This window comes from Lissotriton helveticus, chromosome 9 (assembly GCF_964261635.1).
Source record: "Lissotriton helveticus chromosome 9, aLisHel1.1, whole genome shotgun sequence".
Classification (NCBI taxonomy): Eukaryota; Metazoa; Chordata; class Amphibia; order Caudata; family Salamandridae; genus Lissotriton; species Lissotriton helveticus.
The window spans coordinates 688,916,249-688,935,068 of record NC_136070.1 but is presented as its reverse complement, the minus strand read 5'-3'; the positions used below and the strand labels follow the sequence as shown (position 1 = coordinate 688,935,068).

At 43.4% G+C, this 18,820-nt stretch overlaps 1 protein-coding gene across 1 annotated transcript in view; it reads right to left on the bottom strand.

Moving 5' to 3' along the window:
• The window catches only part of NAALADL1 (N-acetylated alpha-linked acidic dipeptidase like 1), a 246,209-nt gene that overhangs the window by 105,115 nt on the left and 122,274 nt on the right, over nucleotides 1-18,820 (bottom strand). The window contains exons 12-15 of the mRNA XM_078660781.1: nucleotides 17,314-17,381; nucleotides 17,104-17,195; nucleotides 14,012-14,102; nucleotides 13,571-13,652 (exon numbers count right to left, since the gene is read on the bottom strand). Of these exons, the coding sequence (XP_078516907.1) occupies nucleotides 13,571-13,652; nucleotides 14,012-14,102; nucleotides 17,104-17,195; nucleotides 17,314-17,381 (333 nt within the window). The remainder of the gene's footprint in view (nucleotides 1-13,570; nucleotides 13,653-14,011; nucleotides 14,103-17,103; nucleotides 17,196-17,313; nucleotides 17,382-18,820) is intronic.

The following is an 18,820-nucleotide window of genomic DNA, read 5'->3' as shown; positions in this document are numbered from 1 at the left end:
AGGAATTTAGTCTGGAGATGCTGGTTCATAATAATGGTATGGTAAGGGGGGGTTCTATCTATTTGCGGCTAAGTCTGTGGCCAACATATTATATACTACGCAGTGGGCATTTTCACAAGGGGGAGCTTTGGGAACAACACAGGTATATGGGGGGATACCCAGTCTCTCCGCACCCAAGTCTCAAAGTATCCAGCTCCGAAATCTCCCCTGTGCCTGGATGTCTCCACAAGGGGCCGTGTATGCTAAAATGCCCTAGGCCATATCATTATCCTACTCCGACTCATTCGCATCCCCGCTCCTCTCTTCTCCGCTATGCGCCTGCATCAGGTGTTCCTAGGCATCAAGTAGCTCCTTCCACTGTACATTTATGGGGTGGCGTCTTAATCCCTGTGATTCCTCCCTAATTAGGACTCTACCCTTTCCCCCAGCCCAGCAGGTTACATCCCGTTTCCAGATCCCTCTCGGGGGCCTATTGGCAGATCTCCAGGACATTGCTATCCTCCTTTTGGCGAGTGCCATGGCCAGATCAATTAATCTTTTTCTCACCTTCCGCTTGTGTGGTCAGGGAAAAAGCCCCCAAAAACTTACTTCGATCATGGAGTCAAGCGTGCGCCCCAGCGTGGTACGGATCCTTGTAAATACCTCATCCAAAATTGATGCAACACGGTGCAGACCCAGGTCATATGTATAAGGTCTGCATCACTGGTTCCACCTCAGGCATCTGCACATTTCCCCACCGAACACAACTTAAAGGAGGTTCAGGAGTCATATAAGTCATATGCATGAATTTGAATAGTATATATTTCAACCTTGTGTTATGGGAAACCTTCTTGGTCCTGAAGAAAGCCACTGATACAGAGTACTGATCAAATAGGCTGAAACATGTCGACCCATTTATAGAGTAGTTTTATATCCATACTACTCTTTGCACTGCTTCTTTTTAATCCTGCCAGTGAGAGCATCACAGTAAAGACAGTTTTTGCATCTTCCTAGGCAGGTTTGATTCACCATTAGTTTATCTTTCTTTTTGTTGCACTGCACCATCACTACACCGTAATCTTCACATATGGGATTTTAGGATCCTAGCTCCTTGATTGAATATCTATGAAAACATCTCTGAGCTCCTTCATCACAGTGAGGAAGTTGTAGCTCCCAGTAGGACTAGGATTTCCTACTGGTAGGAGGAACCCATATGATGAAGCATGTCACCCTTGGGTGAGTGATGGTTCTAGTCCTATAGGGATGATTCCCCTCCTTTTGCTAATATCTATTATAATTTTGAGATAGTCCATATAAGGGATTGCACGTCCAGCTTCATGATATAATTCTTGTGCTAGATATCCAGACCCGAGGTGGTATTGTGTTACTGACTATCGAACATGAGGGGAAAACCAACCAGGGGCAACACCGTTGCATATCGGGGTTTCCGGGCAATTTTGGTCATGCAACGTTTCCAACACTCCAGGGCCGTGATTGACTGGTAAGGGACTATCATTGTTGGGTCGAGCAGTTTAGCTACAAATAGGCTGGGGCGTGTACCCTCCATGTTCACTCCCTCCAACTACTGCGCAAGCCATTGCTTTTAAGAAGGAAGCAAATAAAGCTCAAAATTCAGCACCCCACGCCCCCCTCTGTCATGATGCATTTTAGTGTCCTTAATGAGACTCTCAGCTGCCCATCTCCCAAAATAAGGTCCTGTAACAAGGAGTCCCTTTGTCGAAAACATTCCGTAGACATTAAGATCAGGAGGTTGACGAAGAAATATAGCAGACAAGGCAGCATGACCAATTTAGCTAGAGAAATTCTGGCCATCATAGGCAAGCGCAAACAGCAACAAAAATTAACGCAAAACCTAAGGGACAGAAGCGCCCTGTCTAGATCACCCCCCTCAGGTCATCAAGAGAGAGGACAATATGAATACCGAAATACTTGAAGGTAATGGGTTCCCAATTAAGATCTACAGGTAGAGTTGGGGGTCGGACCAGGACACCAGCCACAGGAAACAGGTAGATCTTGTTTTTCTTGACCTGTTATCCCGATAGGAGCTCAAATCATCCCAGGAGGCCTAGTGCTGTGTCAGAGCCAACCACAGCATCCTTCAAGTAATTCAGGAGATCATCTGTGAATAAAGAGATCATATGGTCTCGCTCATCCACTATCAAACCCATGCCCTCGCCTCCCTGTGGAAACAGTACAGCTAGAGGCTCAATTGCCAGGGCAAATAAAAGGGGCGACAGAGGGCATCCCTGCCGAGTGCCGCAGCAGATCACATATTGTTTGGATACTGTTTTGCCCATCCTAACCCTCGCTGTCGACATGCGTATAACACTTTCACCCATTTCACCCAACCATCTCCGAGACTCATACTTGCCATAGTCTTGAATAAATGGCCCTAGCCTATTGTGTCGAAAGCCTTTTCCAGGTCAATCGATTTGAGTGCCGCCTGCATGAGGGAGCGAGCCTTTGAATGGTACAACACAGAATACAGACTATGCAAGTTGAAGGAGGTGTTCCGGGATTCAGGTTGAATCTCATATAGGCAGATTTTATCAAGTAATATCATATGATAAATAAGATCATAACCACAAGGTTGCATGAGTGCTGCACATGATAATGAGTACTTGAGCAAACCATATATTTTGTGTGTCTACACCTGAACGATTTATAAATCAGCAACCCTTGGTAATTATGTGGCACACATTGCACCAATCAGCAGTCACAACTTTATTTTGTATAAGGAACTACATTTTAACTGAAAAAAGATACTAGAGATGGGCTTCAGAACTGAAAAATTTGGTCATGCTGTGTTGCAGGGATTCTGCTCAGGAACAGATCTATGCTTAGGACCATTGAATCTCAGTATGTAGGGGCCTGATTCACCATAACAAATCAGTATCTATGAGCCCGAGTTCAATGAGCTATAGTGCCTCTCTTGCCCTCCTAACCTTTCCAGAGAGACAAGTGATTTGACACCCCAGAACACAATACTCCCTACCCTCCCAGGGATCACAGTAATATAACACACCCTTTTGTTTTCTCACTCGTATTTGTCCAGAGACACAAAGAAGTTTACAATGTTTATTTAAAATATCATGCACTAATTATGCCACAATTAGAAAACAAATACATGTCAATAATACCATCAGTATGGTTAATAAACCATATACAATAAACAGCCCTGTCATGTAATTTGACAGATCTGGCAAACACCTCCCCCACTACTGAAGCTTTGTGGGTATACATTTCTGGGTTTAGTGGCAGACCCTGAGTGGTTATAAATCTCTGGGTTTAGTGGCAGATCACGTACTTTAGCTTACATAGGTGGATGTTCTACATCCCAGCTGACCCAGCACTCTTGTCTCAGGACCTTTACTCTGTGTGCGTGTTTTAAGAACCCCTGTTCTCAGTTATATTACAATATATGTGTATTCAAAACAGAAGCTGCATTCTTTTATTATGTCTAGGTGCTACTGTCTGACCAGGCAGAATAACAAGGGGCAAAGTTGTTTTTATCTTGCCTAGGCTGGTCAGACTAAATCCCAGGAAAAGAATAAAATGTGAAAAATATGCTGGTTCTGGTTGAAAATTCAATGTGGTACAAAAGCAAGCGTGATATTTAGTAACATGTGCAAAACAGAAGCAGCCTACAATGTGCATAATTAGGCTAACAAAGGGAAAACAACAGTGCTCCATACAAGAAACACATGACAGCCTCCCTTTGGTCTGGATAATAGCACAATAAATCACAAAAAAATGCTGAGAGATAAACAAACTCAAAGAATAATTCATAACATTGTATTTTTGGCAATTAATTTATATAGGAAATGATTTTTCAATAAAAAAATAGTCAAATGATGGTGCAATGGAGTAATCCATTGTGTCAATTGCAAATTCAAAGGTCAGGAATTCCTAAAAGGAATCAGACTCCACAGAAGACGAATGATCGGCGGCCAAAGTCTTGAGTTCCAAAGAACAGACATGATCATTGGTCTCAGCCGATGCTGAGATTGCTACCGGGTAACCTCCATCCGTGTTAGTAGAGCCTCTATTCAGTGGTCCATGTGTCGATGCACATATTTCCTCAAAAAGGAGTGTCTCAAACCTTGCATTGTGGAGAAACCAAAACCCCAAACGACAGTCCGTAAAATGGGTCGATAAGGGGCTTATTAGCAGTTCAGTGTCCACAGCAGCGGGCGTCTGCAAAGCCAGGCAAATATCCAGTGCTCATTCGAAGGGGCACCAGAGGCACTGAAACACGGGTTGTACGCAGATAAAACAGGCCGGCCGGAATGTTAACTACCAATCAAGATCTAGTTCTTATAGTAGAAATATTCCAAAATACAGAAGCATGCACTCATGCTCATGGAACATCTATTGCGGAGAAGCAAAAGACGACTTACAATTATTATTATACGTATTATGTAAAGCGCATGGCAACCTACATAAGGTTTCCCAGCACTGGGCTCATACAGTAAAGGGTCACTCCATCATGTAATCACTAGCAGAAGAAGAATTTAAGAGGAGTTTGAGAATGTGAACAGCCAGGTTTTTAAAAGTTATCTGAGCATCGAGAATGAGTGGTCCAAAGTCTAGGTCTGAAGTAAGAAAAGGCTTGCCTCCTTGGCAAGATTTCCTGACTCTGGGTATTATGGGTAAAATGTTGAAAATGTGGAATAACAGTAGCAGAAATCATCCAAACACATTGGAAAAAATTGAATGAATAAAAGACGGTATTATTCCAAAGACAGTTTGTAATAAATTGACTAGGCCAGAACAGACAATCTTTAAAAAATGTGAGAGTCTGGCTGTGTTAGATGTGTTACAAATTCGTTGCACCAATTCACTGAATTGCAGTGGGAGGTTTGAGTTTAACAATGACTATATTTCACAAGAAGTACTAGCACCTGCAATTCAAAGGTTTCATGGGCAGATATGAGAGCTACCTTTTTTTTTAAACAATAACGCTTTGAGTCTTCTTAGTTTGTTGAAATCTGCCTTCAAAGTTGGGATGGAAGGGCACAACGACCTATCTACAATCCGATGCGTAGGGTGGAACAGGACGCTGTTGCAGCAAGTTATGAGCTGGGAAATAGACGCGATGCAGGGGACTCCAGCTTGCATTCCGCAACAGTCTTGATCACTACGCATTAAATGACTCCCATTTGAAAGGACTGTAATAAGCTGAAGAATTGGGGGAACCAGTATTCCTTTTAAATAACAGGCCAAATAATGTGCTGCAGCATTACATGCGCAATGGATCTTAACATGTTTGGGAAGAGTCACATTCACAATGATAGGGAAAGGAAAGTGACCATAACTCATGAATGAAGCTGCCTCCAAGGGGTTCAAATCTACCAACAGGAAAATGTTTTTTAATGCAAGCTAGAACTGAAATGTCGAAATAGGTAAAGAGATAATGCTGTGTATCAACTACACAGCTGAGGATGTCTCTGCTATTGTGAAGGGAAGTTGTTCTAATTTCTCTAAATGCAGCATTGTGTAGGTTGAGTCTTTCATTGCCATAAGTTGTTGTTTGCATGTTAAATTAAAGGGCAAGAATAAATTACTGTAAATCAAATAACGCAATGGTACGTTCTTAAAGGTTTGAAGCCTCCAGCTAACCTGCATAATAGCTCTAAGCTGACTTTGCCCATGATACAATGTTGACATTTTACTTTGCATATCAATAACAGACATAATGTTACTTAACTTATAAATACCAGAAGACAGCATATTAATACTATTATCAACAACAGCAGGCACTTTATCTACATTATCCTGTTCAATTTGTCTTAAACATGCAACAGCTTCCATTTGGGACAGATTCCAAATGTCATTATAAGTAGTATAAATACATCTTTTAGAACATGGAGATTTATCACCCAATAGAAAATCTAACAAATCCATATCTTCCTACAGGAGAGAAAGATGTTGTTTCACTGCAGACAATGTGGAATGTTCCAACCATTGTTGACACGATTTTCTCACCGTTGTGAGAGAGAATATCAGGGATCAGGTCTGCTTGATTTGAACGCATGTGTGGAATTGAGAAACCAGCATGACAACCATTAGTGTCTACAGACCACAATAACCACCAGTTAGGACCTGAAAGTGTAGAATTAAATGTACCCTTCTGCACCATGCTATTGAGTTGTTCTTTGGTATAATGTATCAAACATTGCCAATTCTCAAAGCGGGCAATGGAAGGAATATTTGGGACGTTCATTTGTTTAATTTTTGCCAATTCCAGACATGTAGTCTGCTGGATGGTGTCATTCAAGAAGATAATTTGTGTTGGAATTAAGCAAGCCTGAAATAAGGATTCCATTCCCTGAATCTGCTAAGGTTTCGTTCCCCAAATCAATTTTAAATCAATCATGTCTTTCCAGTAATCATAGCCTTTAAGGGATAACTTGTCAACAATTGAAGCTGTATATATTAGCTTGGTCTGTGTAAGCATATTTTTTTTGATGGGATAGGGACTAATTTGAAATAACATGATGTGGGGTCTAAAGTGTCATATCCTGTGATATACATACATTTGTCTTTATGTGTTTTAAAACTCCCTTGTGTGGGAGTCAGACAGTGTTCCCATTGTGTATAATTGAAAGGTGTAGATTGACTACTCGCTCTGTGGGAAATGATGTCCATAATGGTGATAACAGAAAATATCAACATTTTTAGCAGAATTGAGGTATAGGTCCTCCAATTCAACAACAGTATAATATTGCAGCTCTGAAAGAATAGAATTTAGGCTTTCAACATCCCAATCATCTGAATGTAACCCAGGTACTATTACAGCACCATAGAAACTTTGAACACATATGGTATCTGAAGAATCTCTGTAGGGCTGAATATATTGAAAGTAACTTTATCCCAAACAATTACGTCAGTCGCAGGAATGGCTGAAATGTTGACAAGGGACAGGCCTTTTTTCAGTTTATGGGAAGAAGAATGGGGGGGGGGCTAATATACCATTGACCAGTTACATAGCAGAAAGTTCTAGGAGGCAGTGGCCATTAAGCAGCATGAAAAGAACAGTCACAAATCCAATCCACATGAACAAGAAAACTAAGGAGATTATGATCCAAGCATGTATTTAAGGCGGGACTAGATAAGTGCATTTTAGCTATGAAATGAAAACACAAATCCATGCTAGAACAGTCTGCAAAACAGAGGAACTGTTTGAAGAAACATCATCTGGATCCATATAATACCCAGAGGTACTTAGTTGAAAAACTGGAGGCCCTGGTTCAATAGCAGGACTTGAAGAGTCCAACAGAGGTGGATCCAATGGTGTATCCGTAGAAATGACTTCACCTGCAGAAGACTGCACTCACTTTGGTCGTGTTGTCAGTGGAGGACTCAGTCGCCCTCCCCCCCCAGACGGGAAGTATCCGCATCAGTGGTGCTCATGGGCTGCAGAGGAGTGTCTTGTTGAGTAGCATGGACACCCTGTGGTTTACTATTTAGAATCGGCCACATGGTGTAGTTTGACATCTTCGATAGAGACTAAGTGTTTGCTTTAAGAACCAGGAAGAAGTGGCAAGATTACCGTTCGTGTACCTCCAGTGCGAAGGACAGGCACTGGGGCATGGTAGGATGAGCCAAACTCCTTTTTAATTGCCACCTTCTCTCACACAAGAGCTCCAATTTTTGGAATCCAGCAGGAGACTTCAGGCTGTTCATAATATGTAATGAGACGTGTGCAAGTATGTGCTTGATTGAGCATCACAAAACCTTTGTAGGTGCTGTAAGACAGCACACTGGTTATCTACGTCAAAGGTTGCGGCAAGCACCACAGTGTCTGGACAGTCAAGGTATGGAATATACATCTTGATGTCAAGAAGTACTACGTACGGGTTCTGCCCACTCAGACATCTTTTCAGGAGGTTATTTAGAACCCGTTGAACCCAACAGATGTAGTTGACCCAACTACGTCCAGTGCCTAATACTTTAGCTGTTAAAGACGGCTTAAAGTCATGGTTCATACTTTCCACAACAGAACTGCTCTTATGCCTAAATGGAGAAGATAATGCACCTGTCCACCCAGGGATGCCATTGAATCCCGGTAAATGCAAAAAGATCATTTGATAGAAAGAATGCAGAACAATGTCATACATGCACCCCAGTCAAGAGAGCTGGGTTAAATCCATCATTATTTTGCAGTTTAGACCTGGCCATATGCAAATCTGTCTTGACCCTGTGCCTCATGAGAACAGTCCAGCCCAAACTGCCAAGCCAGGTCCTCCCTGGACCGGAAACAAGCATCCTAGGACCGATTTTTGAGTTTCACCCCTCATCAGCCAGGATGGGACATCCGGCGTGGCGGGCACTGAGCTCCAAGTTGCCCCCTACAGCGTCAGTCTGCAAGGGTGTGGGCACCAACCGGTATCTAGGTCCTGTGGGTTGGTACAACACAACCCTTCCTGCATCTTGTCACAGGTTCCGGGGGGGGTTGGGCCCACCACAAGGTCTGTCGAGAGCGCTGGAGTTGGTGGGGAACCGTAATAAGTGGGAGCGGGCCGCGGTTCAGGGGTGCCTCACCCTCTGGCCCAGGGCTATCAAAGCAGGCCTTCCCTCCGGTGAGAGGAGGAGGGGAAGGATGTAGGGGCCGAGCCCAGTCCAGGCACAGCAGTCAGGGCTGCCGGTGCACCAGCGCGGCTCTCTCTTACCCTACAGGTGGTAGCGGAGGCGCAGCTGACGTCTCCCCTGCCCGTGCGGGCCTCCCCTCAGTGCCGCCAGGTCACAGGCGTCCCCGTTCTGGGCGGCAGAGTCGCACGCCACCGTGAGGCCAGAGCAGCCGGCCCGGGCAGGGGGACCGCACAGACCCCCCAGTGGCTCCGCGGTCCGTAGTGGTGAGCGACAACTCCCCGGCAGCTCGACTCAGCCTCCAGGTTCACAGGCCGCAGAGATCAGTCCTGGCTCCCCCGCCCTCCGCCGCCCGCCGATCACGGCCAGCCACAGAGCCGTGTCAAGAGTCACCAGGCTCAGCTCCCTCAGGCGACGACGGCAGTCCCCACTGCTCACCGCAGAGCAGGTCTGATCAGGGCAGCGATAATGTCCGATCAGCAGAGGGGGTCGGCAGTTTCTTCAGTCGCGGGCCCAGCCACGTCTCAGCCTGGTCGCCCAGAAGGCTATGCCGCCATTTTGTCCACTCCGCCGGGTAGATAGTGAGCCCGCTTTTCTTCGGCTTTGAGCAGTGATTTGTGTGGACTGGCAGTGCAGCGGGTTCCACACAGTGTCAGCAATCAGGTGCAGTCATTCTTTCTTGGATCAGTCGGGAGATGTAGAGGATTTCTTCCGGATAGAGGCCCGAGCAGCAAGATCACAGATGTGCGGCCATCTTGCTTGGCGCCCTCTAGCGCCCCCAAAGTTTACAATGTTTTAAACTATTGTGCTATAAAATGCAATAATTGCACCACAGTTAGAAAACAAATCCATGTCAATATTGTCATCAGCATGGTTAATTCCATATACAATAAAGAGCCATGTCATGTTATCTGACGGTTCTGCCTAAATCCTCCCCCACTACTGAAGCTAAGCGGTTATAAGTTATGGATCTACATCTCATCTGATGCAGCACCTTATCTCAGGATGTCCATTCTGTGTGTCTGCTTTCAGAACCACTGTCCTTAGTTACATGGCAAGTTATGTGTGTTAAAAAAAACAGCAGCTGTATTCTTTTATTGTGCCTAAGTGCTAGTGTCTGACCAGAGAGAATACCAAGAGGGAATGTTGTTTGACCTTGCCTAAGCTATTCAGACTAAATCACATGAAAAAAAATAAAATGCAAAATCATATGCTGGTTCTGTGTGAAAATACAATGTGGCACATAAGCAAGCGTGATATTTCGTAACGTGTGCAAAACAAAAGCGGCCTACAATGTGCATAGTTAGATAATTATGCTAACATAGGGATACTACAATGGGCCATACAAGAAACACATGGCAGTTGATTGCTCAGGAAATACATGTAAAGAAGAACATTTCATCTCGGTATGTTACATTGTTGCCCAACACTCATCAAGCCACCTCAATAATAATGATGCATTGTATATAATTAATTTTCCATCAATCCTGTAAGGATTTAACACTCACACAGCTCATGCTATTGGTTTATTTCCAGGAAATTCAGTCATTAGTCTAGGGCCTTCACTGCAAAGCTGCAGGCACCTAGGAATTCCATTACAGTACAAAATCACGATTCTAGTGGATACCAGAATTTCCACTAAATTGGAACGTTCGAGGTACTCACAAGGGCTAATGACTCAACTTTCCATTAGAGAAAGAACAACTTTAGTGGATAAGTGGTAATTTCACTAAGTGACATGTTCCAAATTAGTTATCAAAAGACAGAGGCTCCTGAGGACACTTAATGAAGTAATCTCAATGTATATGGGCACAATGGCCAATATATTGGGTTATAGTGTTATTGGAGAGAGAAGGACGCAAATACACCTCTGATTTGTTTTTGAATCAAAAATATTTATATATTCCTTGAAATGAAATACTGTTACAAAGTAATACATTTGAACATATAGTTCTGAGTGAAAGGTGTCCCAGTGGAAAATGGAACCTAGAAAATTAGTGACATATATGTGAAATATATACAGGGTTTCCAATGCTTCATATACACAACCATTTACATATATATGCACAGTATACAGCGCTAGATACAGTGATCAGTGCTGGTGAACAATGGTTCCCTTGTTCATGTCTAGGCTGTGGGGTTTTAGGTTTAAACCTATAATAACTGATACAACCCCACTGAAAGAGAAATAACCTGCACCAGTGAAAACATATAAACACTGAAAAAACACCTGCACAACCACAAACTAAATGCCATTCAAATATAGGAAAAAGAGTGAATGAGTAATTTTTTTTTCTTCCTGAAGAGGCCAATACAATGTAACTTTGTTATACAAGCTAGCAGTAAGAAAGACTAGCTAACATTATTCTGCTTGAGTTTTGATGTTTAGGGATGCCACTAAACTATTGTTTCTTCTTCCTTTTGTTTGTTTCAGTTTTTGTGGTCTTTGGTCTAAAGATGTAGGGTTTAGAAGCATGTTTTAGGTCTCATTTAATTAATTTATAAACTGTTGAGCATCAGGAAATATCAAAATCATATTTGATATTTTGGCTGCGTTGATTCTTTCACTGATAGGTAAAATGGCTGGTTTCATATGAATATTTCCTAATATGTGTCATCACCTTTACCCACAGGGAATGGGTAAAAACCCTTAATACATCAGCCCACAGTTTCTAGTGGGTCAGTATTGATAGTAGGAGAATTGCCAAAACCTCAGGCTTTAAACATTCAACGCAAGGTATAGTGACAAGTATATGTATAAAGAGCGCTATCACCAAGTATCTGGGATAGTGGTGAAAACATGGCACACAGTGTCATTTGGAATGCTCTTCAAAAAAAGGTTCTTTCCAAGTTCAACAAAGATTGGAGGGATATTGTTTGTATTTCCAGTGATTAAGCTACGTATATGAAAAAGTTGTGTGATGACCTGCCAAAATTGATCCCCGAGCTGAACTAATTCCCTGTAGGAGATCCTTGCCACTTGTTAGATGGTATGCTGAAAGCATCTTTACATTCTTCAGAGTTAATGAGGGATGCTATTTACTTTTTAGTCCATTCTGGAACACTGTTTTCTTATGCACAGGAACTAAAACGCAAATATTGATAATTTCTTGCTTTGTGTGGCATCAAAGAGTCATCCCAACTGTGTCCTTTAGATGATTGTTCTCAGTTCAAGGGGCTATGAATGCTATATTATTCATGTGGCAACCGTTTACAGAATTTTGGCTGAGTGATGATGCCAAAGGCAAGAAATGTGAGGATCTTTGGTCGCATATTGATAGTGATGTAAAATAAAGTACACGCTACGGCATTATTAGATTTTTACAGGAAAACATAACTGCTCTAGTGGACATGATAAAAAAAACTAGAGTCTGAAAAAACCCTTGTCTGCCAAGTGTTCAGCATAATTGGTGTAGATGTGAAACATCTTCTAGAGAGTAGGCTGGGTGGCACCTTTAGTGACTTTGGCACTGCAACATGTTCCATTTTAGAGTGCTTGCTACTTGGTAAGCAAAGCAATGTTGAAGAGCAATTCAGGAACATTTATTTTACAATGTATGAGAAATGGCTTGCACGGATGCATAGAAAAGTCCCTTCACCACCAATGGCATTCGAAGTCAATGACATCTAACTGTGGTACTCTGTAGAAGTTCTAGATCCCTTCAGTAAAGGGGACAAGCGCCAGCTCAATGCAAATGTTGCAGAACATGCGATGAGAATCGAAATGTTCTAGTGCGCCAGTATTGGCATGGAAAGCTATGTCAGGGGCCAGAGTTAACAAATTGTGTACTGGCTGTTTTGGCGTTGCCCATCTCAAGTGCCAATGTTGAGAGGGCCTTTTCACAGAAGTTTACATGGGAAGGAAAGAGTGAGCACACATGACCAAAGACTCACTGAAGAAGTATTGTATGGTGTACTACAATAAGTTTAATTTGCAAAAATCTATTTGGACCTCATATACACTGTACGTACACTGTCTATATACCATGTTCTATCAGTGCAGAAAGCAAGCAATAATAAAAGCAAAACGTTCCATAAACACCGGAAAAACACTTTTGTTTTTGTTTTTAGTGGTGTGCAAATATCTAACCACTGATAACAACTGTTTTTTAAGGTATTGTAATCACTGAAAAAACCCCACCAGAATTTACCAAAAATAGAAACTGAAAACAGGAAAGCCTATTCATGTCCTAATGTTCCAAATTAAAACACTTCCAAAATAATCTTTACTCAAAAAAGCGGCTGTAGCGCAGCAGGGAGGAAGCTAGGCCATATATTTCATCTGGAGAGTGGTTTTGCAGCATGAGGTTGGGATTCATGAAAGAGGTCAAATATGGTAAAATAAAGAGGAAAAAGCATACAAATAGCCCAGCCCTCCCCATTCCATCTCAGCTGTGGGTGCTTGAAAGTTTCAATGCAAAGATTTAAAAAAAAATGCAAGTCTGTATCTAAGAAGATTTACCCCATCAGACCATTTTTTTGCCTCAAATGGGAAGGACGCTGTGACAAAGAAAGCACAGTGAATTCCGTAAAATCTTGTGGCTACTTCTGGGAATAATCCTGTTGTTAACCTCCAGTTATTTTCATAACCTCCCGTACCAGTCATTAGTAATACTACAGTCAGAAAAGAATCTAATGACTTAGCTATCAAAAGTGCAGCAGATCCAGTGACACAGAGGCCCATAGATCTGAGGGGGCCTTTGCACCTCAGTTATGGTTTGTATTTTAAACTACCCAATTGGGGGTAGAAGGGACTATTTACCTTGAGGACAGTAGGTACCTGGCACCATTGCTACACCACTGATGGAGTCACTGCAAAACGGGTCAGGGATGTATTAAAAAATGAACATTGAAACAATGACTAGGGTAGAGTTTGCCTTTCAACATATGGACACCGAACCTCACCCATCAACCAGGCAGCAACTCTGCCTCAAAAATTAGTCTTGTAAGCAAGGAGCACCTGCGTTTTATCTCTCACCTGGATCAATGAAGCGGCTTGCGTAGTCGAAGGTGTCGTAGGCAGTGTGATATGCAGGATAGATGCGCGCAGTCGTCTTGCTCTGTGTGCAACAGGACAAATGCCAGTTGTTGAGTGTATCCAGAAAAGTTGTAGGGAAACAATTGGTGACTTCCCATGCACCCCTGCCTCATCACTCAGTCCTAGATCTCTTGTCCTCTCCCGCCCTGTATCTACCTCAATGGAACCTCACTCGCATCACACAGTGCATAGGAATATACCTGCTCCCGCCACCTTTGCCTCTTTACCATCAAAGGAGCTGCGCTCATTTCCTGCATCACTCCCCTCGTACACTTCAATGGCGCCCCACTCATTCAAGTATTACTGGCCTCGTGCACTTCTAAGGAATCTCATCCATTACCATGCCTTAGTCATGCGCTGGAGGTCAGAGCGCTTACTTACGCGGTCATAGGTGTAAGCGAGATCCATGGAGGAAATGCCCAGGTAGTGAATGAAGGGAGCATAGTCACTACCAGCGCCCAGAGTCCCCAAGCTGCAGGAGAGGAAAAGAGCCCTTTTATATTAATCCTATTTGTATACATACTACTCAACATTTCTTTCCAGGACTCTGATTCCATGTTCCCTAGTATATCCTTTGGGTGTCTCTTCTGATTAGCTCCTTACCTACCCTGGGTCCTATAATGTGCCCAACTGTGTTTGAGTGCTGCTGTCAATGTTTGAAATGGGTGAAAATGTTCGTTTGTAAACCAGGCAGATGTTTTATTGACATGTATACTATAAAACATTGATATCCTGCCTTCTTTCACACTCACCTGCCTTCCTTTGTGAGTCAGAGAAAGAAAAAGTAAACATTTCCTTAAAAGAATTGCCTGTAACTTTTTAGAAGTAATCAAGTGATATTTGACAGCTTGCCTTAGAAAAAAAAACAGTGGCTGTTGCAAGAAAAACATGCAACCGATTGTCCATTTTCAAAGTGAACTCTTTCAAGGTTATCTGGGGGCGATGCAGCACCTGCAGCTCCACTAGTTTGCAGCACTACTGAACACGCCCCTTCCACATAGGGTTCCCCATCCTCTTCTAAACCCATTTTATGAGTAACATAAATGTTACCCGATCCTAAATTGGGTTGAAGACTGAATCCGAGTGTTTGTGACCACAAAAAGGCTTTGTACGCTGTGATTCTGATCACAGTCCGGTTAAAAATCTCTGTTCAGTGCAAGACAGAGAAAGTAAGGGCAATGCTGGAGTGGATGGAGAATAAGGCAAATGCTGGACTGCAGGCAAAGTCAAGAAAAGGCTAAAGTAAAAATAGTGTGAATCAAGAAAAGGCTCAAATAAAAATAGTGTGATAGGAATATTTGGAGTTGAGGGGGAGTTAAAAAATGCTGACAAAATCTCAAGCTTTCACACAGGTGACATGTTTGTTGTTAACCAACTCAATCATACATTTTATTGACCCAGAAAGGGCTTGAGATGGGTAACAGATTGAGTGGATCCGCTGGGTTAAGCGAACCTCATGCCATAGAGGATTAGTTCAAAATTAAAGTAACCATGGTGTTGACTGAGGAGTACTTACCAAGACAGTGCTGAGGTAATGGCCTTGTTTGTAGTTTAGGCTTAGCGTATCGGGTGACATACACATACAGTAAAGAGCACAACAGGCCCCTCTTGCCTTGTCCAAGCACAATGTAGAAGTCTGGCCTGCAGGTGTTGGCTTCTTGCCTTCCCTGCAAATTTGCAAGCTTTTGTTGAAGAAAGGCAGTTTACCCATTGGCGACGGAGGAAGGAAGAGGGGACATTGTGGGTCTGGCAAAAAAACATGTCCTGCACTCCAATCTCCCTAGTGGTTTTCCCTGCTTGTGGCTGGCCAATTCGGTGCTGTCAGGATAGGGCCAAAACTCTTTTCAGCTCAGGACCACACTTAGGGGTCTATTATGATGAGTCTGCCTGCCATCGCCTCGGGAAATGCGACCGCCCACTAAGGGTGCGGTGGTCCCGCATGGGCAATCACAATCTCAATCCCTCCCCACCTCCTCCTTGCCCTTTGATGTCCGTGTCCATCACCCTGCCCCTCCCTCCTGCCCTGCAATGCTGCCACAGCTCCTTCCACTTACCCCCTGTGGTTAACTTGTTTTCTTTGCATTTGGTACCATTTCTTTGCCCTCTACTATGCAAGTCCATGCCTCTGCCCTCTCATTCCAGCCCTGTGTCGTCTGGTGTGATGCCACTGCCCCACCTGCCTGCCCTGTTTGGTTAGGCTGTTGCCCTTGCCCAGCTTCCCTATGTCCTCCATTGTCCGTACCCTTTACCAAACACCCTGCCATCCATTGTCAATTGAGCTGCCACTGCTCCACCTGCCTGCTTTGCACAGTGTGTTGTGCTGATATTGTCCCTCCCACCAGCCCCGGCTTGGTCGGCTTGCTGCCCCTGCCCACTCCCCATTGTTTTCCATCATCCGACTCTATGCCTCTATTCCCTCCCTCCTGCCCTTCATGGTCCATTGTGCTGCCGCTCCCTCCTACCCTTCATGGTCCATTGTGCTGCAATTGCCCCGCCTTCATGTTCTGCGTGGTCTGTTGTGCTGCCACTGCCCCTCCTGTGTGGTTAGCTTGCTGCCCCTTTCCCCTTGCTCCCTGCCCTTTGTTTTCTGAGTCCAGCCCATACCACCTACCTCTTACCCGCCATGGTTCATTGTGCTGCCACTAATCCTCCAGCCTGGCATACGTCGTCAATTGTGCTGCCATTGCCCCTCGCTCCTTCCCTACATGGTCAGCTTGCACCCCATGCCTCTCTCCGCCCTGCCCTCAGTTGTCCATGTGCATACCTCTGCCCCCTCTGTCCTGCTCTCCATGGTTTGAAGTGCTTCCACTGCCCATCCCACCTGTCCTGCGTGGCCAGCTCGCTGAACACCTACCCCTGTCCTCGGTTGACCGTGTGCATCTCCCTGCCCTCAATGGGCCATTGAGCATCCAATGCCCTCCAGTCTGCCCTGTGTGGTCTATTGTGCTGCCACTACCCCTGCCACTTGCCCTGTGTGAGCAGCTTGTTGCCTCTGCCACCTAACTCCAGCCCTCATTACCCAACACTGTGGCCCTATCCCATCTCTCCTGGCCTCCAGGAGCTGTTGTGCTGCCTCTTCCCCTCCTGCTTGCCAGTTGTTGTCAGTCTTCTGCCACTGTTTCCTCCCCCTGCCCTCTGTTTTCCCAGTCCGTGACCTACTCCCTCCCTCCCCACAGTGTTCTAATGAACAACTAGAGCATTAACATTCTGTATTTATGACAAAAGTGTGGCACACCTGAAGCCAGCTAGATGGAATCAAGGATGTAAAACCAAAAGCACTTCCTTTAGAAATTAATAAAATAAGAGGATTCGTTTTTATTGAGAAATTATGGTAAATATATGTACATGTAACCAAACAATTTTCGACACGCCAACAGTTGAAAGGACGAAAAATGCAGACCTAAAGTTTAGTGCAAAGCTGGTTTATTCCGCAAACTCCTGCACCTCCGCCATTATACTTGTATAAACGTTACCTTGGAATTGGTCCATAGGTTGGGCTCGTCCGATTGAAGAAGCGTTTCCAATTGTCGTAGACAGTAACAGCGTTGTTATTGGGTATCTTGACCTGTGCACAGCATAAAAGGTTTGTGGTTAGTTAAGATGGGGTTGGCCCTGAAGAGATAACATCGCATAGAGTCAAAGAGATCCAAGGAAATCGTTTTTACCCAAGACTTCTTTCTCACCTGTTGGGATGCTTTGAAGATGACACTTTGAACAGGTGGAGTTCCTTGTGCCCTAAAAGTTGCATTAGCTACAAATACAGAGAAAAAAACACAAGAAAGAGGGGAGACTGATATCAATAAACATTGCCAAACTTGTATGTACTTTGTTAGACATGAATTGTATCTCCTAAGAATAACGATTGCATGTTTTTCTTTAAAGAAGGCATGTTTTATCTACCTGTAGCAAAACAAGTATTTTGTTATTGGGCGCATATTCTGTGGCAAGTGGAACAGGGGTCCACAGGCAGGCACATAATACAGCATATTAATTGCAGTAATTTGTGGAATCTTATCCCAACCAATTGTATTCATGGACAAAAGGGCATCAGAAAAGAAGGAAAGGAATGCAACACATGCATTAAGCAATAATGACCCGAAAAAATAAGGAGTCCCCCACAACAGAAATATTGAGTTATTGGCAAAACGAGCCAAGAACATGGAGCAATATAATGAGATACCTCTTTCACTCATTTGACACACCTATTTATACAATTAATCATTGAGCATATCCATTGTGGACAAATTTGTTATGTTCTATTGAAACTCCTAAACATTTTTCCTTTTATGTGCACTTATTTTTGGGCTCCACTGTAGGCCTAAATACATGCCTAAACCTTAATAGTTTTCTGTTTAAGTACTCATTCCATCCATCATGTGTACTACACACTACTAATAAGGGCGAGGCCTATGTCAATCTGAAGGCTTTCTAAATTATGGTTTTCATTTTATATAAAGTGTACATTGTAGAATGGTGGGTACTGAGAGACGCTTGCTTCTGTAGAGTACGACTTTTAAAGGTGCAAAGTTATACACTGAAGTTCTACAGGTTCATTGATGAAATGGATTAAAAAAAAAAAAATTACAGTATTCATAACTTCTGTGACAATTATTGTTACAGCACTTAAAAGGTAGAAGTCATTTAAATTAAAACTCTTGAATCTACTATTCATTTTTTATTTTATGCTTTTAAAGCATAACGTTAAAAAAAATTCTACTTCCATGAAAAGAAGCCTCATTGGGGTGTTGAGGACATTTTGTTGTTAATGAGTAAATGAGTAAATTGGTTTGTGTGATAAGTGAACCTAAAGCTCTGAAAATTCTTCAGTCAAAGCCCAGCATTCATCCAAATAGTGCCTTATTGTGACCATCTGAGTTTTACAGCAGTTTTGAAATCTGAAGACTCTCTGACTTCCCAATAAGAGACCTGAAAGCATATTATGCAAAGTGCCCCTGGGTTGCAGTGGGCATATGTGTATTACAGAAAGGGTGGCAGATGCTTGTGAGGCCCTTTCTGTAACACAGAGAGCGCTGGCGCACATATAGCACCAGCACTATCACCAGAGGATGTTCCCTCATTTGCATGGGTGCTGTGGCCTCATGCAAATGAGGGAAACCCTTTGTTTGTTTGCCCATGCCGTATTATAGACTCCGGCGCAGAGGCAAAGAAGCTGTCAGGAGGTGCACTGAC